General features: G+C 50.0%; 1 protein-coding gene across 9 annotated transcripts in view; it reads right to left on the reverse strand.

Moving 5' to 3' along the window:
* Window positions 1-26,729, reverse strand: part of PALD1 (phosphatase domain containing paladin 1) — a 361,757-nt gene that overhangs the window by 286,862 nt on the left and 48,166 nt on the right. For 8 of the 9 annotated variants that reach the window (XR_008378710.1, XM_053582750.1, XM_053582753.1 and 5 more), the window contains exons 2-7: window positions 8,569-8,782; window positions 4,368-4,470; window positions 3,512-3,691; window positions 2,135-2,299; window positions 1,086-1,246; window positions 818-893 (exon numbers count right to left, since the gene is read on the reverse strand). Coding sequence is in view for 8 of the 9 variants with exons in the window: in XM_053582750.1 (XP_053438725.1) it covers window positions 818-893; window positions 1,086-1,246; window positions 2,135-2,299; window positions 3,512-3,691; window positions 4,368-4,470; window positions 8,569-8,753 (870 nt within the window). In the remaining variant the exon portion in view is untranslated. Of the gene's footprint in view, window positions 1-817; window positions 894-1,085; window positions 1,247-2,134; window positions 2,300-3,511; window positions 3,692-4,367; window positions 4,471-8,568; window positions 8,783-21,690; window positions 22,180-26,729 lie in introns of those variants that run through there. The other variant, XM_053582752.1, reaches the window with a different exon arrangement.

Raw genomic sequence — 26,729 nt, forward strand, 5'->3', positions numbered from 1 at the left:
GGCAACAATGTGACCCAGAAACCCCTTGGCTAAGGACCTAGTCAGGGAAGGGGGTTCATGACATCAGCCCACTCCACCCCCACAGTCAGCAGCAGGGTGGGCTCAGCAAGTGGCTCAGCCTCCTCTGCGCTTCCCTAGGCCTGGGGAGGAGTGAGTATGCTCTGAAGTGAGAGTTACTCAGAGGGAACCAGGCCTGTATTCAACACCCTGTGAGCCTCAGATGAAATAAGGTAACGTCCTTAAGGGGGGGCAGGGACAGAAACATCACCAGACTCAGGAAATATCCACTTAAGAATCTCTTACTCAAGAGGTAAGACTCTCTAGCTCCACTGAAGAAATGAGAAACTTCAGGTCTAGAAAGCAGAGGTGATATGTCCAAGTTCACATAGCAACTAGACGGCTGTGCCACAGCCAGAATGCAGCTCTCCTGTAGTTGGTGCCAGACCGTCACAAATGCATGCCTGCACACATGCACACAGAGGTGTGCACACACACAAGGACACATGCATGCAGTCACACACACAAGGGCACGTGCATACACACACACAGAGGCGCATTCAGGGACATGTGCATACACACACAGAGAGTCATACTCACAGAGGCACACACATACAGGGGCACACACATATGCACACAGAGGCACAGAGATACAAATATACGTAGACATGTAATCAGAGACACAGATACCAACACACACCCCCGACACATGACTCCAGACACGACACAAAAGGCCCCTCCTCTGAGAAAAGCCAGAGGCTAAGTCCACCCTGAGCACCTCCATGGAGACTATTCTTGGAGCACCAGCGCCGCCACTCACCCGGAGGACACTGATAAAGGCATCAAACTGGGCTTCCAGAGGTGCCCCCTGCTCCGGCAGGGGCAGGCGGTGGTACCTGCCAGGAGAGGAGAGCAGCCGTCAGGGAGGCACCACCCTTCCCCCATCTCCCAGCACAGTTAAGAACCCTGGGGGATGGGGATGGGGAACTCAGCCCAATCTGCAGACAGTAACACTGAGGCCAGGCTCAGGTCCCAAGAGCACCCACAGCCAGCACAGCAGCCAGGCTCAGAGGACGGCCCTGTGGTACCTGTAGGTGGGTTGCAGGAAGAGAGGCCGCCTGAACACCTCCTCAGTCACATGCACATCATCCTCACCCCGGATGGGCACGGCACGGGGCTCCCCACGCAGGTGCTCGGTGTTGTGGTACACATGGTAGGTGTTCTCACTCAGCTGGGCAAAGTCGTGAATCTAGAAAGAGGTGTGGGGTCAGAGGGCCACGACCTTACCATCAGTCCCTCCCTGAGTGTTCGGGCTGAGTTCTGGAGTGACCAGACCACACAGAGGCCACACATAAGCTTCTTTCCCTCTAAGAGGGAAGAGCATGGCCAGAGGCACCCTCTGTGCCCTGCCTGGGTATCTAAGGGATTGGAGTGGCTGTGAGCCCAAGGGCAGCCACCCACACATAGGCCAGACAGGAAGGCTCTGCCCAGTGGGTGGCAGGAATTTGCTAAGATGACAGACGGCCAGCATAGGGCAAGGCTCCGTCAGCTGGGGGCTGAAGCAGAGAGCACAGGAGGGAGGGGGAACGAGGCCAGCAGCTGCCATGGTCTTGGTTCCTGCCCACAGAGCCTCTGTGTCACCCAGAATGCTACTCTCTGTTCACACACCTCTATGGTACGGTATGTCAACCATCTCAGAGACCTCAACGAGCCTCTGTGTTGGGGGTGAGGAAAAGGACAGAGGAATCCTGGAATGACCACAGGGGCCCAACAAGAGGTTTGACTCGCCCATGACCTCATGTTTCAGAGAGGCTGACCTGCCCTCTCAGGCCTCCTTGTGTAGGGCCTTTTTTGTGCCATCAGACCCCTTTAGAATCCCCTTAATCCTTTCTGGGATTAAGGAGAAAAGCAGGTGGGAAGAGGCAGAGGCAGGGAGAGCTGAGAACAGATGTCCGGCCTTTGCTGCTCATGCCTTGCAGCCACACTCACCCAAGCAGGGACCAGAGGTGGGGATTGTGGCTGGTGACAGCAGGTGGGTAGGCCTCACAGAACATGTCTGCAAGCTGGGCTGTGGGGGTGGGGGGAGGGAGTCTCAGCTCAGCTGCCCAGAGCCCACCAGAGCAGAGCCTGGACTTACCTCCTTCCGGATGGCCAGCTCCAAACTCTCTGCCTGCACCCCAGGTCCGAGACCCCGCAGGTTCTCATGAAGGCTCTGCTTATCTCGGGGTGTGTAGGACACAAAGTCCTCATTGGCACGCAGGAACAGCACGGGCTCCCCCCGCACACAGAAGACGATGCACTCCTGCCAGGAGCCCGAGGGGGAAGACAGCCATGGGCACCCCCCTGCAGATACCCACCACACTCCCCTCTCCCACGTCTACCCAGGCTGTGCTCTCTCCCCAAGGGCCCAGAACCCCACCCCATTCCTACCACCTGCAGCCTGCCCCAGGGCAAAGCTCAGCCCAAATGCCATCTCCTCTTGACCCTCCCTGTCAGCAGTGACCCCTCCCTCCTCTCAAGGCCTATCTGACTGTCCTGGCGTTAATTCTGGCTGTGTATTAACATCACTGATGAATGCGACTTTTCTCCCTTGACAACTACAGGCTCCTCACAAGCAGAATCATGTCCTGGTCATTTTCATGTGCCCATGAAACCTTCCTAGCATGGAACCTTAGATAAATCAGGTGCTTGATAAATATCAGCTGAAGAAACAAACGCCCATGACCACCACCTTGCAATCAGTCATTTACTGAGCACTGCACAGGTAGAGGAAGACACGGGCAGACTTCACCCTCTAGGAACTTGTGATTAGCTAGGATGATGGGACCTGCACACAGCCAACACCCCCACCCAACTCTCATTCACTCAAGGCCTCACCACCCTCACCACAGAGCCATTCAGAAGCGAGCTGCTCCCTAACCTAAGGGGCCTGCAGCCCAGTAGATCTTCAGCCTCTATCCTGGAGACGTGCAAAGTCCCGCCTCACAGACAAAAGGAGTCACTGAAAGCAGGCACATGGAGCCCAGCTGCCTGGGTGAGGGTCTAAGAGCACCACTCATGAGCTGGTGACCTTGAACAAGTCACTTAGCCTCTCGGGCCTCGGTTTCCTCCTCTGTAAAATGGCATCTCCCATTTTACATTTACATGGGAGATGCCATTTTACAGAGGAGGAAACTACTCCTCCCTCAAGGGTTGACATGAGAAAATAAGTATTAGCTGTGATCATAACTCAGCAAGCTCGTGAATTAAACGCTGACCCCTCTTGTCACCCTGTCACATCCCTCACTTCTTCTAAGGCTCCTAAAATGGGGTGTGTAGAGGGCTCTGACCTCAGGCTCCCATGTCCACTCAGAACAGTGTAATAAGCATTCACCAGAATTTCCCAACCACAATGACCAGCCTGGTAGCCAAGGACTGGCAGGGCCTGGTCTAGGCCAATACCCACCCTTCCCAGCATGCAGCCAGGCCCCTCCCAGGAGCCTCTTTCCCCCTGCCTGGAAACCAGCGTGCTTACCTTATGCCCATCTTTCTGGAGTTTCTGGAGGACCTTCCTGAACCCCAAGAGGCTGGGTTGTCCCATGCCAAACACAGCAAGCCCGCCCTGCGCCTGCCGGAAGTTGGGAGCCCCACAGCTCCCCACAGTGCCCAGCACATCCATCTTCTCAGTAACATCCCGTACCAGGAAGTAGCGGCCCTAGCAAGTGAGAGCCACAGAAGGATCACCCAGACAGCTCAGAGGCATCCAGGAACAGGGAGTGGGGACATGGGGGTGAAAGGAACACGGTCCTGCCCTCACATTGCCTGGGGCTCATAGGAAAAACAGACAAAATACATGACCATTTGTGATCTGGGGAAGGGTGTCAGGAAGTATATATAAAGTACAGGAAAGTACAGGAAAAAGAAAAAAGTCTATATATATAAAGTACTATAAAGTACAGGAAAAAGAAAAAAAAAAAAAAAAACCTCCTTGGGGGAATCATGGAGGGCTTCATGTAGGAGGTGGCATCTGAGCCAGACCTTGAGAAAAAAGCAATGAGAAGCACTCCAGGGGCAAAGCTGGCTCTAGGGCTGACCATAAGGCCTACAGCTCCTCTAGAGGAAGGCAAGTGTCTCTCACCTCCTGAAGGAGCATGTGGATAAGGGGTGTGGACAGGAAGGCAGGACAGAGATATCAGAAATCAACCAGAGGACAACTGTGCTGTCCCCCTGGGGACACCCAGGCCTCTGCCAGTTCTGAAGATAGACAGAGAGGCAGTGGGAGGTAGGGAAGTAGAGGAGAGCAAAGGAAGGGAGGGAGGGAAACCATGAGGAAAGAAAGAAAGAGAGTAGGAGGCAGTGGGGGAGGCTGGGAAGGTGGAGCCTAACCTCACCTGTACCAGGTAGTGCTCAGGGGTGATGTCCGAGAGCCGGCCCAGCGTGTAATGGGCCTTGAGCAGCTCATCATGGATTTGGAACTCCTCCTTGCAATTGTACCTGCCAGGAGCAGAATGTAAGTCAAGTCAAACAACCTCCAAGTCAAGCAGGGCCACCCCACTCCTGCCTGGTGGCTACAATTTGTGGCAGAGACTATCCATTATCCCCCCTCTCCCTCCCTTTCTTCCTCAGCAAAAGAACCGTGGGACTGTGACTGGGGAGGAGGCCACCTGGCTGCAGACTACATTTCTCAGCCTCTCTTGCAGCTAGGTGTGGTCATGTGATTAAGTTCTGGCCAATGAGATATGAAGTAAAGTGATGTGTTCAAATTCTTGACCATTCTAAGTGGCTCCGTGGTGCAATGGATAGCACATTGGACTTCTAGAAGCTGAAGGCACTCAAATTCTTGACCATTCCTAAAGAAGGTGCCTTCTGTTTTGTCTTCTCTCCTTCTTCCCGGCTAAAATCCAGAAGTGATGGTAGAAGTAGGACATCATAGAAGACACATGTTGATGATGGCGCAGTGAGAGAGGAGCCTAAATTAGAGCATAGGGCAGCCCTGCCATCCTGAACCAACTCCTGGATTTTCACATGAGAGACAAACTTCTGTCCAAATTAAGGCATCGTATCTGGGGGTTACTCTGCTACAGTGGCCTAACCTGCACCCTAAGACACTATCATCAGATGATCCCTCCATCAGATTGTGTCTGAGAACAATCCCCAGCTCCATAGCACAGCACAGTTACTCAGAGCACAGGTGCTAGGGTGTGAAGCCCAAGTCCACCACATGGTAACTAACTCTACGACTCTGGATAACTGGCTCAGTTTCCAGGAATTTCTACCTCTCAGGACTGTTTGGAGAATTAGCACTGTCCAGCCATGAATGAAAGTAAGTGCTTATCCTTATACCAAGGCCGCAGTAAACATGTGTTAAGATAATTATTACTACTAGTAGTCATCCTACCTCCCCACAGACCTATTTTGAATAAAATCCACGGGTAAAAAATCAAGATTTGTAGAGCTGCTAAACCAGGTAAAGGTCCAAACACTCAAGCAAGATTTCCTGTGCACTCAAAACACAAAAATTATGGTGCTGATGACAATGAGTAAGACAGGGCTCCAAGAGTTCATGATCTGCCACTGGATCCTCTTCATAAAAGAACCACCTCCAGGAAAGGCAGCAGTCGAGTGAGTAGAGAAGCACGGACCCAGGACTCAAGAGACCTGGATTCCCACTCCAGCTCTGCCTCCAGGTCACCACACGACCCTGCATGGGCAAATACCTCTACCTCCCTGAAAGCCAGTTTCACATTTGAGCTAAAGTGTATTAGATCAGGGGTCAGCAAAGGATGCAAAGGACAGATAATAAATACAGAGGGTGTCAAAAACATGTATATACATTTTAAAAGAAAAAGCTATTCCTATTCAGGCCTGTTGCATGGTGATGCTAGCATTTGATTAATGACACCTTTTGAGCAAAAGGTCAAATGTGTCATACTACACATTGTTACTATAATTCACTCCAACTTCAAAAAGAAACGCAGAGAGTGGCGCCTATGGCTCAGTGGGTAGGGCCCCGGCCCCATATACCAAGGGTGGGGGGTTCAAACCCAGCCCCGGCCAAACTGCAACAAAAAAATAGCCAGGCGTTGTAGCGGGCGCCTGTAGTCCCAGCTACTCGGGAGGCTGAGGCAAGAGAACTGCCTAAATCCAAGAGCTGGAGGTTGCTGTGAGCTGTGACGCCACGGCACTCTACCGAGGGTGAGAAAGTGAGATTCTGTCTCTTAAAAAAAAAAGAGGCTCGGCGCCTGTGGCTCAAGCAGCTAAGGTGCCAGCCACATACACCTGAGCTGGTGGGTTCAAATCCAGCCCAGGCCTGCCAAAAACAACGATGGCTGGAACCAAAAAATAGTTGGGCGTTGTGGTGGGCGCCTATAGTCCCAGCTACTTGGGAGGCAGAGATAGGAGAATCACTTAAGCCCAGGAATTAGAGGTTGCTGTGAGCTGTAATGCTATGGCACTCTACCCAGGGTGACAGCTTGAGGCTCTGTCTCAAAAAAAAATGCATAGATAACATCTCTTAAAACTTGTATACATTGGCTTGGCGCCCATAGCACAGGGGTTACAATGCCAGCCACATGTACCGAGGGTGGTGGGTTCAAACCCAGCCCAGGCCAGCTAAACAATGACAACTGCAACAAAAAACAGCCAGGTGTTGGCTTGGTACCTGTAGCTCAAGTGGCTAAGGCGCCAGTCACATACACCAGAGCTGGAGGGTCGAATCCAGCCCAGGCCTGCCAAACAATGACAACTACAATAAAAAAATAGCCGGGCATTGTGGCGGGCACCTGTAGTCCCAACTACTTAGGAGGCTGAGGCAAAAGAATCGTTTAAGCCCAGGAGTTGGAGATTGCTGTGAGCTGTGACGTCATGGCACTCTACCCAGGGTGACAGCTTGAGGCTCTGTCTCAAAAAAAAACAAAAAAAACTTGTATACATTTTTTAGCAGCCCTATATTTAAGACTTTGTGGGTTATAACCTCTGTTGCAACTGCCCAATTCTGCCGTTGAAACACTAAGCACCCACAGACTGTATGTAAGTGAATAGAAGCAGCAATGTTCCAATAAAACTTTATTTACAAAACAGGTAATGGGCCAGATTTGGCCTGCAGGATGTAGTTTGCTGACCCCTTGATTGGATTATCTGTAAAGGCCCCGTCAAACACCCTACAAACCAAGGAGTACTACGCTCACAGCTTCTTTCAGGCCTTACCCACAGCAATTGTTCTGAGCCACTACACAGGGTTAAACATTTTGAGTGTCATCTCTGCTAATGCTCATAAGGAAACTGAGGCCCAACGGGAACAAAGGACTTGGCCAAGGTCACAGAGCAAAGGAGAAGCAGAGCCAGACCTGGAGCACGTGTCTCCTATGCCTCAAGAGCCAAACCTACTTTTGTCATCTGTCATCACAGAGACTAGTGTCAGGTCTCTTTTATGTAGCCTCTCCTCTCTTCTGAGCACAGTAATTTATTATAATTATAATTTTCCTGCCAAGTCCCAAAGTTAGCAGGCAGGATCATCATCCCCATCCCTCAGGTTTCCTTATACAAAAGGCCCCATCTGCTAGATGTTTGCCACACTCCTGTGTGGGGGACATATTTAATTCTTAGCTCATCACGTCGTGTGTCCTGGACAGCCCAGAGGCAGGGGAGTTCAGTAGGCAGATGCCATGGAAAGCATGAGGCTTCCTGACTCACCAGGAGACGGATCCAGTGTCCCTTCCATCTTCCTGTCCCCCCAGCAGGGCTCCCCAGCACCTAGTCCTTCATCCAAGCCCCATGGGGCAGATGGGGTTTACAGGCCCCCCTCGCTGGCCCTCTTCCTCTGGACTCACACAGTGTGTCCAGGTCTCTCTCACAACATGTTGCCAGAAAAAACCCTAATTTGGAGTGGCAACTAGCAGTTTCCAGCTTTTTCCAGCTCAAGTTCCTTACACAGCCTGATGCTAACCTCAGTTTTGAGCCATAATTACTGCCTATGAAAAAAAAAATCTCAGGCGGCGCCTGTAGCTCAGTGAGTAGGGCGCCGGCCCCATATGCCGAGGGTGGCGGGTTCAAACCCAGCCCCGGCCAAACTGCAACAACAAAAAAAAATAGCCGGGCGTTGTGGCGGGCGCCTGTAGTCCCAGCTGCTCTGGAGGCTGAGGCAAGAGAATCGCGTAAGCCCAAGAGTTAGAGGTTGCTGTGAGCCGTGTGACGCCACGGCACTCTACCCGAGGGCAGTACAGTGAGACTCTGTCTCTACAAAAAAAAAAAAATCTCAATTTCATGCATCTAAGTATTTAAACTTCCTATGAAAATGTCAGGCAAAAATTATTTTCAAAAGGGAGTCCTTCCAGCCATTCTCCTCCTCCACGATCCCTGACACTGTGGATGCGACAGGTAACATGGGCTCAGAGACCCAACTTTGCCACTCACTTGCTGGGTGACTCCAGGCAAACTGCTAACCTCTCTGGGCCTCTCAATGTCTTCATCTATGAAACTGAAAGCAGTCTGTAAGTGTGAAGTGTGCTGTATGCCACCACACCCCCAAGCAGGTCCCGAGGGGTGTCTCTTCCAGGGACAGGGGAACACATCACCGCCCCACCCACCACTCACGTGATCACAACAGGGGCCACCTTGTTGGGGATGATGGACTTGGCCTTGCTGTTGTGCAAGCTCGTGGTCTGAAAGGAGTGGACGCTGAGTGATTGCCGACTGTCCATCGTGCCGCTGCCCTGGAGGCCCTCGAAGGGGCTGCCCGCCGAGACTGTCTGCTGGGCTGTACTGGCTGTTGTACCCATAGTCCGCCAGCAGCCTCAGGACCCAAGACCTGCAGGTGAGAGGGTGGGTAGTGAAGGAAGGGGTAGGAAAAGGTACAGCAGGAAGAGACCTGGCCTGTCCCTCACCCCTCTCCATACAGAAAGAGACAGCCCGCTCTGTGGCCGGAGAGGCACATGTGCCACCAACATTTGGGTGCTCAGAAATCACAGGTTCACTGGGCACCTATGATGTTTCTGGCCCTTTGCTGGTGCTTTCGGGGAGTAACAGACAGAAAGAGACACAAAAATGCCGCTTCTGGCCCCTAGTTTACCCTCCTTTTGGTTAAAATAAGATAGGTAGGAAGGGGTTAACCACTCACAGCAGCTCAAGCCTGGGGTTCTAAGTGCCTGGTTCAGGCTTATAGGTCAAGCTGTCCACGCTGGGAAAAGTGGGAAATGCCACCACCATCAGCAGGGAAGAACTAGAAGCAGATAGAAGCAAAGAGGGAAGGCAGGCTTGGACATGAAAGATTTGGATGGGACAGATCCAAGAGGGTACTGTAGCCATGAATTTCATAAAATGACGCTGGGAAGCTCAGACTAAGTGAGCTCTCAGCAGATCAGGGTTCAAAGAAAATAGTAGGCCCAAGCTCAGTATCAACATCCTCAACAGGGCGGCCCCTGTGGCTCAGTTGGTAAGGCACCGGCCCCATATACCGAGGGTGGCAGGTTCAAACCCGGCCCCGGCCGAACTGCAACCAAAAAATAGCTGGGCATTGTGGCGGGTGCCTGTAGTCCCAGCTACTCGGGAGGCTGAGGCAGGAGAATCGCTTAAGCCCAGGAGTTGGAGGTTGCTGTGAGCTGTGTGAGGCCACGGCACTCTACCGAGGGCCATAAAGTGAGACTCTGTCTCTACAAAAAAAAAAAAAAAAAATCCTCAACAGACACTCGGCTTCAGCTTCCTCGAGGAAGGACCCAGCAATCCCTTCCCAAGGATTTCTCCAGAGGGAACACTTAGGGATATGTGCAATAAGTGCGCTGCATGGCGTTTGGGTAATTGGGGTGTTGTTTGTAATAACAAAACACTGGAGGCAAGTCCAGCCCTCAGCAGGGCAATCGAATAAATTATGGGCCATCTCTAAGGTGAAATGTTAAACAGCCATTAAAAATATCATACTAATCAATGTAACCTGGCTTATTGTACCCTCAATGAATCCCCAACAATAAAAAAAATAATAATAATTAAAAAATATATATATATCATACTGACTGATATGGAAAGACATCTAGAAAATGGGACACGGACGGAGAAGGGCTGCAAAGCAAGTACACACTAGGATGCACTGTAAGGAAAAGAGCCCGGGAGCACACACTTCAGGACACTAACTCGGGTTAGTGATGTGATTAGAGGCAATTTCTAGTTTCTCCGTTTTGCTTATCTGCATTTTCTGATTTTTCTCCTCTAGATATCGCATAGTAGTTAAAAACTCTTTAAAGCGAGTAAAAGAATGGCTGAGAAAGAGGGCCAGGAAACCTTCTCAGGGCTGGTAGTAGGTCAGGACTGGGAATTCCACACAGTCAGAGTGACAAGACACAGGGGACAGAGGCTCACAGAACTTTGTGGGAGCAATGATGGTCCTGGATCAGGGAGAGGGGAGCACTGGCCTGCGCTCTGCCATCACTCCACTCTGTAGAAGCACAGGGACATCACGTAGTCCTTAGAACATGACACCTTTCCCAGCTGTGCCACATCAGTGGGGATTATCCACTCTCAGTTATCCATGCCCTCAGCAGCATCTCAAGACACAGACCATGGGGTCATGAGGGCCTGAAACAGGGCTCTGCTCCCCAGGCTTCCCCCATGCCATGCACTCAGGCCCCTTCCCCTGCCACCTCCTGCTTGGAGACTCTCAAAGAGAACAACTAACCTCCAGACTCACCCGTTCCTTAGAGAACTTTCTCAAACCACAGCCTGTCCTTCAGTCTAGAAGCCCCCACCCCCGCCCAGCCTTGTCATCCTTGAAAATTCCCAGGAGCCTCATGACAGCTTTATAACATACACACCTTGTGTTTACAAGAGACCCATCTCCAGGGCTCTCCACACCATGTCCAGTTTCTCTTCCTATCTCCCTTTTTTGTCAAAGGTGGAAAGAATGACCCTCTATGTTTCCAAAACAGGCTCCACAATAGACGCCCCCCCCCCACCAACCTGGCCCACAGCAGAGCCAGAACTTTCTTTCCACTTCACCACCCCTGGCAAACCCCAAACAGTGCTCACCAAGTTTCCCAGAACCCTCCCCACAGCCTGGGCCAAAGAGGCATGTGTGGGAACAGCCTGGAGGACAGGGGACAGGGCAGCTCTCCCAAGGGAGAGAGGATGGGCAGGACTTGGGACGGGCCTGCAGGAGGCCACAGCTGGTCACAGCTGCAGGCCAAGGCTGGGCCCCAAGGCCAATCCCCAATGGCTGGGCTGGGCCTGACACCTCCGCCTGTCCTCCTCTGCCTGCCTCACAGCTCTGGCCTTGGCCACCCTTGCCTCTCATGGGCTCCATAGGTGACGATGACAGGCCCCAGCTGGTGCCCTGTAGGAGCAGCCAGGAGACAATACAGATGTGTACAGCTGCAGGTTGTGGGGGCAGACCAAGCAGCTGGGAATGGGGCAAAGACAGTGTTCTTTGAAAACAGAGCCAGCTTCCACAATGTCGAGGGGGGATGCACCCCTGGGGATTCTCGCTCTGTAACTCTCCCCTAAATCTCTCTAGACCCAGCTGCAGAGTGCCTTCATCCTCCCCCGAGGCAACAGAGACGTCTCAAATTAAATTGTAATGCTCATTATATACCAGTAACGTTTGTTATCTTATGTATTGCATATTGCAACTCATAATTGCAAAAGTCAAACATGACTTGAGTATTACAATTTTTTTTTGAGACAGTCTTATTTTCTCACCCTGGGTAGAGTGCCATGGCATCATGGTTCACAGTAACCTCAAACTCTTGGGCTTAAGCGATTCTCTTGCCTCAGCCTCCCAAGTAGCTGGGACTTCAGGGGCCTGCCACAACACCCGGCTATTTCTAGAGACAGGGTCTCGATCTTGATCAGGCTGGTCTCAAACTCCTGAGCTCAAGGGATTCACCCTCCTCGGGCTCCCAGAATGCCAGGATTACAGGTGTGAGGCACCACACCCGGCTCCTCGGGCTCCCAGAATGCCAGGATTACAGGTGTGAGGCAACACACCCGGCCCGAGTATTACAATGTTAACACAGTCTTTTCCTTTCTTAAACTATGTTTACATTTTTTGGCACCCTCTGTATATGTCCTTAGTTATTATTGTGTTAATAAGATAATCCATTAGGCAAGTAAAGGTTAAATTTTACTTTTTAAAAGACACATTGTGACAAGGCTGTCATTGCTTAGCTCCCACGGGAACACTAAGCAGGGGAGTGTCTTTGAGGGCCAGGCACATGTCCAGCATGGGAGGTACCCAAGTGGTTGTGATTTTTTGTTTTGACCGTTCCAAGTGCTGCAAATCCCACTTTGCAAATGGAGTCACAGCTTCTTCACAGCTAGTTTTATCAAGCAAGAATACTCTTGAGGCCAGGAGTTTGAGACCACCCTGGGCAGAGGAGACTCTCTACGAAAGTTTTAAAAATTAGTTCAATGCACCCCTGTAGTCCCAGCTACTCAGGAAGCTATGTCAGGACTGCTTGAGCATAGGAGTTCAAGGCTGCCATGACCTATGATTTCACCACTGTACTCCAAGCCGGGAGTCTAAAAAAAAAAGAGGAGGAACTCCACATTAAGGGAAAAAGAACATTCCTCACCAAACCTGCGGCCTTTCACCTTCTCTGCTTCTGGTACTAACAATAAAAGCACTCACCAAGCACCACGCACCAGGATTGACGCTTGACATCATGTTGCCCCCAAACAACCCTGTGAGGTCCAGACCTGGTTGTGTCCATGTTCAGATAAGGCAAGTGGTGGGAGCTGATCACAGCTCCTCACTTGGCCTCCCTGCTTCTTTACAGCTGACCTGACAGCAAAAGCACTTCACGTTCTCTCCCCTCCCTCCTGGATCTATACAGCCCACTCCCTCTAGTCTGCCGAAACACCTCTGACATGACAGGACATGGTGCCCTAGGGAGATGTGCGGTGTTTAAAGTCCACCTCAGCCCTAGTCAAGGGGTTCCTCCTGTTTTTCTTAAGACACAGAATCGCACTTCGTCACCCAGATTGGAGTACAGAGGTACAATCAGTTCAGTGCAACCTTGAACCTCTACACGCAAGTAAAGGGATCAGGGATTACAGGTCCTCACCCACAGAAGCCTTCAGTGACCAGCTAAGAATCCCAGAATCATCTAGGCTGCAGCTACAATGCATTTGAGAAAATCTTTTTTTTTTGATTTTTTTGTAGAGACAGAGTCTCACTTTATGGCCCTCGGTAGAGTGCCGTGGCCTCACACAGCTCACAGCAACCTCCAACTCCAGGGCTTAAGCGATTCTCTTGCCTCAGCCTCCCGAGTAGCTGGGACTACAGGCGCCCGCCACAACGCCCAGCTATTTTTTGGTTGCAGTTTGGCCGGGGCCGGGTTTGAACCCATCACCCTCGGTATATGGGGCCGGCGCCTTACCGACTGAGCCACAGGCGCCGCCCACATTTGAGAAAATCTTATACACAAACATGCCATTCTCCTGCCTCCAGGCAAACACACAGCAGTCAATCCCAAGAGAAATGAAACTGCCCTGTGAATCCTTGGCAGACAGGTAACCTCATTTCCTTAAGAGAAATCAAGCTTCAGAAGCTGGAATATCAGTTCCAGCTCATCAGCTAACGGCCTGATGCTATAAACTGACACCCAGCCGGCTGAGTGGTGAGCCCCTTGTTCAACAGAAGTATTCAAGTGAAGGGGAGACTGGAGAAAACCAGGCTGGGACCTGGGCCAGGGGCAACAGGCAAGAGGTTTTAGAGCTGATTCTTAGACCCCAGCTCTAAATACCTTGGGTGTCTAAGTTCCAAGGTTCTTGGAAGAAGTGGGTCATCACCATTCTGGTCTGCTTCCCGATCTCTAATCCAAAGCTCACAAACCCCACCACACACACATTCTTTGTGCTTGTCATGGTACAAAAAAGCCATGACCACCCACCTTGCCAAATCCTGAGTGCTAGAAAAGATGACTGATGGCTTTTCCAACGTGGAGTTTAGCTCCTAAGACTGAAGCAGAAAACTGGGTATCTGCCACTGACACTAGCCACCATCCCAACCTTATCTCTTTCTCCTGTCCTCCCTGCCTGCTGGGATCCCAGACCCTCTCGCAAAATCCTAAATCCCATTTTAGGGATGTTGTGACCAAATACGACTGCCGCTGCAGGTCCCTGTCACTGCTGCAGCCTAGCCACCGAAACCTTCTGCCCTTTATCCCCCAAAAGCAGATTCAGAGCTGACCAGACCCCTGAAGGTCATCTAGTGTGCCCTAATCTGAATGTTCACATTCCCCCAAAATTCATACGTTGACATCCTAATCCCAAGGTTATAGTATTAGGAGACAAGGCCTTTGGGAGGTGACCCTAAGGAATGGGATTAGTGCCCTTATAAAAGGAACCCCAGAGAACCGCCTTGTCTCTTCTACCACATCAGAACACAGTAAGAAGGTGCCTTCTTTTTTTTTTTTTTTATTGTTGGGGATTCATTGAGAGTACAATAAGCCAGGTTACACTGATTGCAAATGTTGGGTAAAGTCCCTCTTGCAATCATGTCTTGCCCCCATAAAGTGTGACACACACCAAGGCCCCACCCCCCTCCCTCCGTCCCTCTTTCTGCTTTCCCCCCCATAACCTTAATTGTCGTTAATTGTCCTCATATCAAAACTGAGTACATAGGATTCATGCTTCTCCATTCTTGTGATGCTTTACTAAGATTAATGTTTTCCACTTCCATCCAGGTTAATACAAAGGATGTAAAGTCTCCATTTTTTTTAATGGCTGAATAGTATTCCATGGTATACATATACCACAGCTTGTTAATCCATTCCTGGGTTGGTGGGCATTTAGGCTGTTTCCACATTTTGGCGATTGTGAATTGAGCTGCAATAAACAGTCTAGTACAAGTGTCCTTACGATAAAAGGATTTTTTTCCTTCTGGGTAGATGCCCAGTAATGGGATTGCAGGATCAAATGGGAGGTCTAGCTTGAGTGCTTTGAGGTTTCTCCCTACTTCCTTCCAGAGAGGTTGTACTACTTTGCAGTCCCACCAGCAGTGTAAAAGTGTTCCCTTCTCTCCACATCCACACCAGCATCTGCAGTTTTGAGATTTTGTGATGTGGGCCATTCTCACTGGGGTTAGATGATATCTCAGGGTTGTTTTGATTTGCATTTCTCTAATATATAGAGATGATGAACATTTTTTCATGTGTTTGTTAGCCATTCGTCTGTCATCTTTAGAGAAAGTTCTATTCATGTCTCTTGCCCATTAATATATGGGATTGTTGGCTTTTTTCATGTGGATTAATTTGAATTCTCTATAGATCCTAGTTATCAAGCTTTTGTCTGATTCAAAATATGCAAATATCCTTTCCCATTGTGTAGGTTGTCTCTTTGCTTTGGTTATTGTCTCCTTAGCTGTACAGAAGCTTTTCAGTTTAATGAAGTCCCATTTGTTTATTTTTGTTGTTGTTGCAATTGCCATGGCAGTCTTCTTCATGAAGTCTTTCCCCAGGCCAATATCTTCCAGTGTTTTTCCTATGCTTTCTTTGAGGGTTTTTATTGTTTCATGCCTTAAATTTAAGTCCTTTATCCATCTTGAATCAATTTCTGTGAGTGGGGAAAGGTGTGGGTCCAGTTTCAGTCTTTTACATATAGACATCCAGTTCTCCCAACACCATTTATTGAATAGGGAGTCTTTCCCCCAAGGTATGTTCTTGTTTGGTTTATCAAAGATTAGGTGGTTGTAAGATGTTAGTTTCATTTCTTGGTTTTCAATTCGATTCCAAGTGTCTATGTCTCTGTTTTTGTGCCAGTACCATGCTGTCTTGAGCACTATGGCTTTGTAGTACAGACTAAAATCTGGTATGCTGATGCCCCCAGCTTTATTTTTATTACTAAGAACTGCCTTAGCTATACGGGGTTTTTCCAGTTCCATACAAAATGCAGAATTATTTTTTCCAAATCTTGAAAGTACGATGTTGGTATTTTGATAGCAATGGCATTGAATAGGTAGATTGCTTTGGGAAGTATAGACATTTTAACAATGTTGATTCTTCCCATCCGTGAGCATGGTATGTTCTTCCATTTGTTAATATCCTCTGCTATTTACTTTCTGAGGATTTCATAGTTTTCTTTATAGAGGTCCTTCACCTCCTTCGTTAGGTATATTCCTAGGTATTTCATTTTCTTTGAAACTATGGTGAAGGGAGTTGTGTCCTTAATTAGCTTCTCATCTTGACTGTTATTAGTGTATACAAAGGCTACTGACTTGTGGACATTGATTTTATATCCTGAAACATTACTGTATTTTTTGATGACTTCCAGGAGTCTTGTGGTTGAGTCTTTGGGGTTCTCTAAGGATAAGATCATGTTGTCATCAAAGAGGGAGAGTTTGACCTCTGCTCCCATTTGGATTCCCTTTATTTCCTTGTCTTGCCTAATTGTATTGGCTAGAACTTCCAGCACTACGTTGAATAGTAAAGGTGACAGAGGACAACCTTGTCTGGTTCCAGTTCTAAGAGGAAAAGATTTCAGTTTTACTCCATTCAGTAAAATATTAGCTGTGGGTTTGTCATAGATAGCTTCAATCAGTTTTAGAAATGTGCCACCTATGCCTATACTCTTCAGTGTTCTAATTAGAAAAGGATGCTGGATTTTATCAAATGCTTTTTCTGCATCTATTGAGAGGATCATGTGATCTTTATTTTTCCCTCTGTTAATATGGTGGATAACGTTTATGGACTTGCATATGTTAAACCAGCCTTGCATCCCTGGGATGAAGCCTACTTGATCATGATGAATGACTTTTTTGATGATAAGCTGTAATCTATTGGCTAGGATTTTGTTGAGAATTTTTCCATCTATATTCATGAGTGAGATTGGTCTGAAATTCTCCTTTTTGTTTGGGTCTTTTCCTGGTTTTGGTATCAGGTTGATGTCTGCTTCATAGAATGTGTTGGGGAAGATTCCTTCTTCCTCAATTTTTTGGAATAATTTCTGCAGTACAGGAATAAGCTCTTCCTCGAAGGTTTGATAGAATTCTGGAGTGAAGCCATCTGGACTAGGGCATTTTTTGGTTGGAAGCTTTTTTATTGTTTCTTTGATCTCAGTGCTTGAAATTGGTCTGTTCAGGAGCTCTATTTCTTCCTGGCTGAGTCTAGGGAGAGGGTGTGATTCCAAATATTTATCCATTTCCTGTAAGAAGGTTTCTTCTATAAAAAAGCTGGTCCTCACCAAATACTCATGCTGATGCCTTAATCTTGGACTTCCCAGCCTCCAGAACCATGAGAAAGAAATTGCTGTTGTTTATAAGCCACCAGTTCATGGCATTTGCTGCAGCAGCCCCAAAGGACTAGGATATGATCTGACCTTCTCTTTCTACCATGAGGAAACGGAGGCCCAGAGAGGAAGAATGATATGCCCAAGTCACAAGGCAAGTGGGCATAAGGGCAGAATTAGAACTCAAGGCTTCCTGGCTGGGCCACACTGTCTCTGCTCTAGAGCAAAGGAAAAGATGGTGTGGTGAGCACAGAGATGGTGTTGCACCACCATGTTATTAGACTAGTTACACTGTATGCTGGTCAGGAGTGTGTGATTCATGTGCCTGCTGGGGGCAGGGGATGGGGCACTGATTAGGGCTGAGGTGGGCTTTGAACAGCACCTGAGTAACCCAGTGACCCCGAGTGCTGGAAGGGGGAAGGGGGACACCAGGAGGGTCGATGGGCGGCTCTCTGCCTGCAAGGCATTTATCACCTTATTGAATCCTGGCCCAAGAACGAAGTGCCAACTCTTATAACTCAGTATCAACAACAACAAAAAAAAATTTAAAGATGGGCAAAAGATCTGAAGATATGTATGCGTGGATGCCACAAAAGTAAATAAACAGATGTGCAGGATCACCTGTCATCCAGGACATGCACTGGAAGGAAAACTTTTGGAAGACTGACAATACTGACCACTGGTAAGGACGTGGAGCAATGGGAATTCTCATACAGTGCTGGAGAAGTGTCAGGCTGTGCGGCCACTTGAGAAGAGTTCGGTGGTTTCTTACAAATGTAAACACGCACTCACCATACGACCCAGCAATTCCACCCTTAGGTATCCACCCAAGAGAAACGAAAATATGTCTAGGAGAAGAGGTACATAGCAGCATTATTCATAATAGCCAAAACTGAACTCAACTAAATGTCTATCAACTGGCAAACAGATGAATGAAATGTGATAGACCCCTGCACCAAAATACTACCCAGCAACAAAAAGGGACAAACTCTGACAGACACAACATGGATGGACCTCACAAATCTCACACCGAGAGAAACAAGCCAGGCCCCGGATCCTTCACACTGTATAACCTCATTTATATGACATCCCAGAAAAGGCAAAACTAGGGAGCTGAAAGCAGGTCGGTGGGGGGGACGGAGCTGGTCTACACAATGAATGTGGTGGTCACACAACTGTACACATTTGCCAATGCTGATCCAACTGAACACTTAAAATGGGTGAATTTCATTGTATGAAATCTACTCAGTAAACCCATTAAAAACAAGAGGTGGTCCCTCCTCCTTCAACCTACAGCTTGCTCATGCTCTGCTCACACCTTTCCACCCAGATCTACAGCTTTGCAGCTGGTTGCAGCTGTGTAACCTTGACCACACCACTCTCTGGGCCTCAGGTGCCTCTTCTGTGAAATGGGAATGATAGCAGCACCTCCTTCATGGGGTAGTTGTGAGGTTAAATCGTATATCATGTGTGAAGTCCTCACAACAGGGCTTGGCTAGTAAGTGCCTGATAAAGATCAGGTGTTCCTAGAGGTGTGTGGGTACTGACCTGTGAGCCTCTGCAGTAGGGCCAAGTATTACAGTAATCACCAACTACGTGGTCACTGGACAGCCCCACACAGGAAGGGCTCAGCCTCCACAGCCGCCTGATCTCATCCCATCCATGCTGGGTCTCCCTCAGCCCCAACCCTCAGGCTGACCCTGCCCTGCTCTCCCACCAACCACGGGCTGCTACAGACTTGCCAGGACACAGGCCCTCGCCCAGACACCACATGTGAAGAGCCGAGGGAGTAGAGGCTCAGTGGTGCTCGGGTCTCACCCTGGTCAAACAACAAGGCACAGCCCCCAGCAGGCTGGGCCACAGCAGCCACCCTATTTCTTTTTTTTTTTTTTTGTAGAGACAGAGTCTCACTTTATGGCCCTCGGTAGAGTGCCGTGGCCTCACACAGCTCACAGCAACCTCCAACTCCTGGGCTTAGGCGATTCTCTTGCCTCAGCCTCCTGAGTAGCTGGGACTACAGGCACCTGCCACAACGCCCGGCTATTTTTTTGTTTGCAGTTTGGCCGGGGCCGGGTTTGAACCCACCCTCGGTATATGGGGCCAGCGCCCTACCGATTTAGCCACAGGCGCCACCCCAGCCACCCTATCTCAGTAAGACACAATCGTCACTCTCTTAGGCTTTGCATAGTAAGTCACTCAGGGAGGTTTCCATCTGCTCCCAGCCTTCCTCGAGAACCAGAAGACCCCAGCCCTGCTCTGGGAACTTGGGCAAGTCTTCCAGCCTTAAAGATCAGGTTTGCACTCCTGGTCAGCCCAGTTCTCTCCAACCCTCCAGCACCTACAGTCTGGGCCACCACTGACCACATCGGCCTCGAGCCAGTCACTCCCCCCCCACTTATTCCCCTCACAATCCATTCCCTATGCAGCAACTGGAGGATGTTTGAAAAATCTCTGGTCATTTCCTCCTATAAGCTAAAATAACATGCAGCCCCTCTTGCTGGTTTACAGGCTACTGACCTCCTCTCATTTTCTTAATCATCGTGTTGAGGGGACTACATGTGTCCCATCAGCACCCCCCACCATTACCACAGGCACAGAGCCTGACCTATACCCATGGGCTGCAGGGCCCGGTCGGTGCTTGGGAAATATTTATGAACAAATGTTCAACATGAAGACATCTGTAGCTTTCAAGACTCAAGATGAGGGAGCATCCGGTACCAAGGAGCAGGTCTCAGCCTTCCACAAGAGGGTGAAGGGGAAGCTACTCCAGCCCACACTCCTCTCACCTGGACAACCTTCCTCCCCTACCCCCCCAACCACCACATTCTCTGGAGGCCAAAGCCCAGTTCCTCTAGGAAGCCCTCCCTGATACACAGCGACCCCCCACCTCTCAATTCCCACAGTCCTTGAAAGCATCCCCAAATGGGACACTCCATTCCTTGGCATTTCATGCTGCCCTGGCAGGGGCCATGCTTGGTTCCTTCCCTCTCTGCACCAGGAGCCTGGCTCAGGGGAGGGGCTGGATACATACCTGATATCACAATGAATCCACTCCAAGTGGGAAGGGGAGAGTCTCTCCCTCACTGTACCTCCTTACTCTAACTGGCACTATTGATGGGCCAAGGCTGGCACTCAACAAAGATGTACAACAGACTAGATACGTCTACTGAAACATTAACAGTACTTATTCCAGAGTGGTGAGACAGTATGGTATTTATTTTCTTCTTGTCTATTCATAGTTTCTAAATTCTAAAATGAAGTTGATTTTTAAAGTATAGTTATCTGAGTTTCAAAGTAGGGCAAAGGTCACAGCTCCTTAACCAGAGAATCCCCAGCCCTCTAACCCCCAAAGTTCCCCAAGCTCCTCTAGCTCTGCACCTTTGCTCCTGGCCTACCACCCAGGTGCCCTCTGCCCCCAGTAGTTCATGGTCTCTGATCATTACACTTGTACAGCCTGGTGAGTTTCTGTGTCTTTGCTACAACAATCCTCAAGGGATTATGATTGCACTTACAGAAGAGGCAACAGCCAAGCATAGCCAAAGACTTGATATTCCAAGTGACAACAGCTTCATGGAGGCAGAGTCACCTGGCCCAGTCCCCTCACCTCTCACCTCCCCTACACCTATCCTTTCATGATCTCTGCCCCTCAGCCTCTCCCTCTTTATAACTAGGCAGAGATCCATGTAAAAACCAATAAGCCATCTGGGAGCTGTGATCGTAGGAGCTCTTCACCTGTTAAATTATGTATTTCTGAAATGTTTTTATTTTTCCTAAACTGGAAAAAAAAAGTTTAAAAATTAAAAACAAAAGATGGAAGCCAGATGTGGTGCTCACGTCTATAATCCTAGCACTCTGGGAGCCCAAGGCAGGTGAACTGCCTGAGCTCAGGAGCTTGAGATCAGGCTGAGCAAGACCAAGACCCTGTCTCTAAAAACAAAAATACCCCAGCATTAGGGCAGGCACCTGTAGTTCCAGTTACTCAGGAGACTGAGGCAAGAGGACTGCTTGAGCTCAGGAGTTTGAGGTTGCAGTGAGCTATGATGCCAGAGCACACAACCAAGGGCAACAAAGTGAGACTCTGTCTCAAAAAAAAAAAAAAATGAAGGAAAATTTGGAAATACTGTTATGTGTTTAGAAGGTGGGGCCATCACTGTGGGGTGGGACTGTCACTGGAGTGGAACTGCCACTGTTGGGTGGGGCCATCGCTGTGGGGTGAGGCTGTCACTGGGGTAAGGGCTGACACCAGGGGGTGGAGTTGACACTGATGGGTAAAGCTGTCACTGGGGTTGGGGCGTTACTGTGCAGTGGGTTTTGAATTCCATTCTGGCGGAAGATGTCGTTAACACATACTGGGGTGACAAGTCAAGGTGAGCCTGGAGCAGGAAGTGGACAAAGGTGGGCAGAGTGATGGGACAGCCCCTGGGGCGAGTGGGGCAGGAAGCACACTTACCACTGAGCTAGGAGAGGCTGCTGGTGGAGGGGCAAGCCTTACTCTCAGCTCACCTGGCAGGTGGGCTCTCAGGTTCTCACAGCCTGCACTGTGGCCAGCAGAAGTCCCTGGGTCACCAGAAGCTAGCCACCCATCATGGGCCTGTAGGTTCCTGGAACTGAGGATCTCTTCCAGCACCCCAGACGCCTGCCTCCAAGTGGGTTGGCTCTGCCTGGGAGAAAGCTCTGTCTACACAGGATGGCAGACTGGGGAAGAGGAAAAAACCCTGTAAGAGGCATTTTGAGAACAAACAAGAAAATCTGAAGAGAGACTATAACAAGCACTGGTTATATTGGTTAACATCCTCAGACTGAGGGGCTGGGTGTGGTGGCTCATGCCTATAATCCTAGCACTTTGGGAGGCCAAGGCAGGTAGATTGCCTGAGTTCACAGGTTTGAGACCAGCCTGAGCCAGCGCGAGACCCCGATAGCTGGGCGTTGTGGTGGGCGCCTATAGTCCCAGCTACTCGACAAGAGAATCACTTGAGCCCAAGAGTCTGAGGTTGCTGTGAGCTATGACGCCACAGCACTCTACCAATAAATAAGTACATACATACATACATATATACATACATAAAATCCTCATGCCCTTCAGCAGTTACTCCCCCTTAAAAAACAAACTAAAACAAACAAACGAACAAAAAAAAACCATCCTCAGACTGGGGCTCTGAGGAGAAAGGCGTTGTTCCTGGGAGGTATGGACTGAAGTGTCTGGGGGCGAAGCAGCTTGATGTCTGTGAGGTTCATACGGTTTAGAGAAGCAAATGGAGCAAATGTTAACTAGTGATGGCAGACAAGTGATCACTGCACTCTTTCAACTTGTCTGCAAGTTTGAAGGTTTTCCAAAAAAATACTGGGGTTAAAAACATTTTAAAAATAAAATCTAAAAAAATGTAAGCAATCTTCTAAGAAGCCGGTTTTCCATGGATTCCTGCTGGTTCTCCCACTTGAGCACCCAGAGAATACTTCCAGACTGGAGGGGGAAAGCCAGTAGGCCACCGGCCAAAGGAGGTCACAGGTGGAGCACGCGTGACCCTCAGAGTTATGTCTTTTCCTCTCTAATTCACCACCAGTACTTTAAAATCCAGATCTCTGGCTTCTTTTGAAGAATAGAAGGATGTGCAATACCAGAATGCAGTGGGTAGTGGGGTGAGGGATGTGGGGGACCCCTGCAGTCCAAGCCCAGCCTCCACTGTGAGGGCTGGAGGTCGGGGACGCCGTCCTGGGGCAGCCCTTCCATTATTGTATCTTGTTCACTTGTGTTCAGGTACCTGCCCACACTTCCTCACTTTCTCCAAGCCTTGGAGTCCCCAGGCCTTCTGGCCACTTTACCCATGAGCCAACTCGGGCCCTCACCCTCGGGACTCAGTAGTCCAGATGCAGACATATGGCCTCCCTAATTCTGACCACTGCCACTGAGCCATCTCCTGACAGCTCCAAAGCCTTTCTCCCTTAGGTGGGGACTTTGCCCCACTCTACTTTCCTGGCCTAGGGCATGTGGCACAACTAACCTCCTCCCTGGGAACTCTCCCTGTAAAACCTTGCAGGCTCTAAAGGTCTGGCCCCACTTCTTAGCCTGGGAACATTTTCAGGTTTGACCAGAATGCCCACAATGGCTGCATCCCCCAGATACAGGGACAGCTGGCAAGCACATGACTGCCCAGAGCTGAGACTACATTCCCCAGCTCCCTGGTGGCTTCTTGGAGTCACATGACTAAATTCTAATTAACAAGACTATGGTTTGAATGCCGAAATTTAATTGTCAGAATAATAGTGTCAAGGGGTGATTAAGCCATGAGCGCTCTGCTCTCTGGTGGGGTTTAATGCCTTTTGTAAAGGAGTTTGGGGGAATGTGTTCTCTCTGTCTTTAGCACTCCTTTGCTCTTCCACCTTCAGCCATGGGATAACCCGGGGAGACGGCCCTTACCAGATACTGAACAGATGCTGGCGGCATGCTCGTGGACTCCACAGCCTCTGGAACTGTGAGCCAAATAAATTCCTGTTCATTATAAATTACCCAGTCTGTGGTATTCTGTTAGAGCAGCATAAAGCACACGAAGACAGGGACATAGCGGAGTCACATGCCGAGTTCCAGAATCCTTTCTTATGAGACCCTTTTCCTTCCTTCCTCCATCCTGCTGCCAGGACACAGATGTGATGACTGAAGTTTCATAGCCAGCTTGAACCATGAGCACATGAAGCCACACCCTCGGAACGGTGGAGAGCAAGGTCCCCCAAGGAAACCGTGAAGGAGAGCCACCTCCCCAGGCCTGGTCCACAAAGCTCCAGACTTACACAGGACAAAGAAATAAACTTCCATCTTGTGTAAACCAGTTATTTGGCTTTTCCTATTACTTGCAGACAAATCTAATCCTGACTAATGCACTTTGTTATTTTTAGGTTTGGCCCTCAGTGACCACGTGCCACATGGCAATGGGACAGAACTAATGTCTTTCTCCTCCTGCAGGAGCAAGTTTGCCTGCTAGTGGAAGTCAGGCTGGCAGCTCCATGTTTGGGCAGAGTGAGTCCAGGATCCTGCAAGCTCAGGATCCAGCCGTGGGGTTCGAGGAATACAGAAGACACGATCCCTGGGAAAGGTCCCATGGGACAGCTGAGAAGTTCACATGAGACCTTCAGAGCACCACCACCTGCTAGACGGTGTGGTGCAGCAGCTTCCCTGAGACAGCTACAGAGATGTGGAAAGTTCCAAGGGGACAAATATGTGTTTCACCCTATAGATAGAGGCATGGTCTCTACTAGAGAGACAGAGATGAGAGTCTTCCCATGTAGACTCGCCTTGTCCCTCTGAGGGCCCTTCTGACTCGCCTTGTCCCTCTGAGGGCCCTTCTGAGCCAAAGAAGTCCCCTTAGAGCAAGAAGGTAGGGAAGGGAGGGTGGGAGGAATCCTGACCTCACTGGTTCTTTTAGGAAGGAGCAGAAAGAGGAGAGTGTAACAATTCCCCGGGAAGGAGCCAGTCTACCCTGGGAGAGGCACACCTCAGTTTCTAAAAGAGCTTGAGCTCCTGTCCATCTCCAGGTTCCCTGTAACCAGGTGCAGGGCATGAACACTTGGCAGGGAGAACCTGGGAGGACCCTGGTGGGGAGGAGGGGGTGACCCTGAGGAGGACAGGGATCAGCCTATCTCGACATGCCATGTGCTCAGTTCCAAGAAGTTGGGCATTTGGACATTTACACGGAGGCTCCTGAAACCTCACTCCGGGCCTGGCCCTGCTGACCCTTTCCTGGCTGCCACCAGGGACTGGGCTCCAGAGCACTAATGGGAACTTACACTTGAACCCCACTTCCACCCTCTGGCACTTTCACAGGAACCTTATGCATCACTTCAAGGAGCCAAGAGAACCATGAGCCAACTCTGGGGTCTATCCACATCCTGCCCACCCTAGTGGTCTCCAGTCTAACCTCCTCTGCCCAGCATTCAAGTCTCCCCTCCCATCCTCAATACCCCCATTTGCCCTCCACACCCCAATATTCCAAGCAAAGCTGGATCCCAGCCGCCTTTTGGTAAAAGGAAAAGGCAAGAAAAGCCCCAATAGATGTTTCCCTCCAGCCCTGACTTTCCAAGAGGCCTCAAGTTCAGTACAGTCCTCTCTGAGCCACACTTCATTTCCATCTGGACAAATGGGCGGTTTTCAAACATACCAGCAGCTGAATCCTTTGCGCATAATGAACGTTTCGTTGTGTAACGCAGCCAAAAGCAGAGCCCAGGTGCTGGTTGCAGAGCCTCCTGCCCCAAACCCACCCTGGGACCTTCCCAGGGAGGAGAAGCTTCAAAGCCACCAGCAGGGCTGCTGCTCAAGACTCTCCCAGGGCACACTAGGCCCCCCACTCTCCACCTTCAACTCCCAGGTCCTGAAACCTGGAATGCTGTCCCCATCCTCACCCATTCCCTCCACCTACCAAGGTCCAGGGGAATGTCCAACCCCCTCCGAGCTGCCAGGCACCAAGCCTTGGCTCCACCCAACCCTGGCCCTGACCAACTGGCCTGGTGTTTAGTAAGTATAGGCCTCATCTCCCCAGTCTGGGTCCAGCTCCTCCAGCGTCCTCCATGGGGTTAAGCTCACAACAGCTGTAGGTTCTGAATGTCATTTTACTAGATGTACTTCATATTTCTTGTCTCAATGTAACTTCAGAACAACCCTATGAGGAAGGCAGGAACACGGGCTATTTAGCAGGCAAAAAACCGAGGCTCAAAGAGTTCTCGACCTGATCTAACTATACAGCCCAGCCTCTGGTCCTGCAGCCAGGTTCTTCCCACTGCAGAGTCCACCAGTCAATCCTAACAGACACTGAGAGGCTTTATTAAAGCAGGGACGTGCAGAAGGCAGAGAACAAGCTGGGCCTAGGGGAGAGTGCCCCTTCCAGGGCAACGGCCTCTCACAAGCCCCTGGCAGCCAGATGCCCAGGGTGGGTAACAATAGAACTAAAAATAGGCCCAGGCTTTGGGGAACAGCAGGGGGCTGAATGGCCAGCTGCAGGAAACATCTGTCCCAGCTCCAGAACAAACAGGGAGGAAATCAACACGCTGCAGGGTTCCCCTACGTGGGGAGTGGGAACACATAAAACTTCCAAGTCTGCACCCAAGGCAGGAGCTCAGACCAGCCCCTCACCCAACTACACACACACAGGTTCAGACCAGCCCCTCACCCCCCAACTACACACACACACACACACACACACACACACACACGCTCAGACCAGCCCTTCACCCCCCCAACTACACACACACAGGCTCAGGCCAGCCCCTCACCCCCCAACTACACACACACAGGCTCAGGCCGGCCCCTCACCCCCCAACTACACACACACAGGCTCAGGCCAGCCCCTCACCCACCAACTACACACACACACAGGCTCAGACCAGTCCCTCACTCCCCAACTACACACACACACAGGCTCAGACCAGCCCCTCACCCACCAACTATAAACACACACACACACACACACAGACTCAGACCAGCCCCTCACCTACCAACTACACACACACAGGCTCAGGCTAGCCCCTTACCCACCAACTATAAACACACACACACACAC

This window comes from Nycticebus coucang, chromosome 3 (genome assembly GCF_027406575.1).
Source record: "Nycticebus coucang isolate mNycCou1 chromosome 3, mNycCou1.pri, whole genome shotgun sequence".
Taxonomy (NCBI): Eukaryota; Metazoa; Chordata; class Mammalia; order Primates; family Lorisidae; genus Nycticebus; species Nycticebus coucang.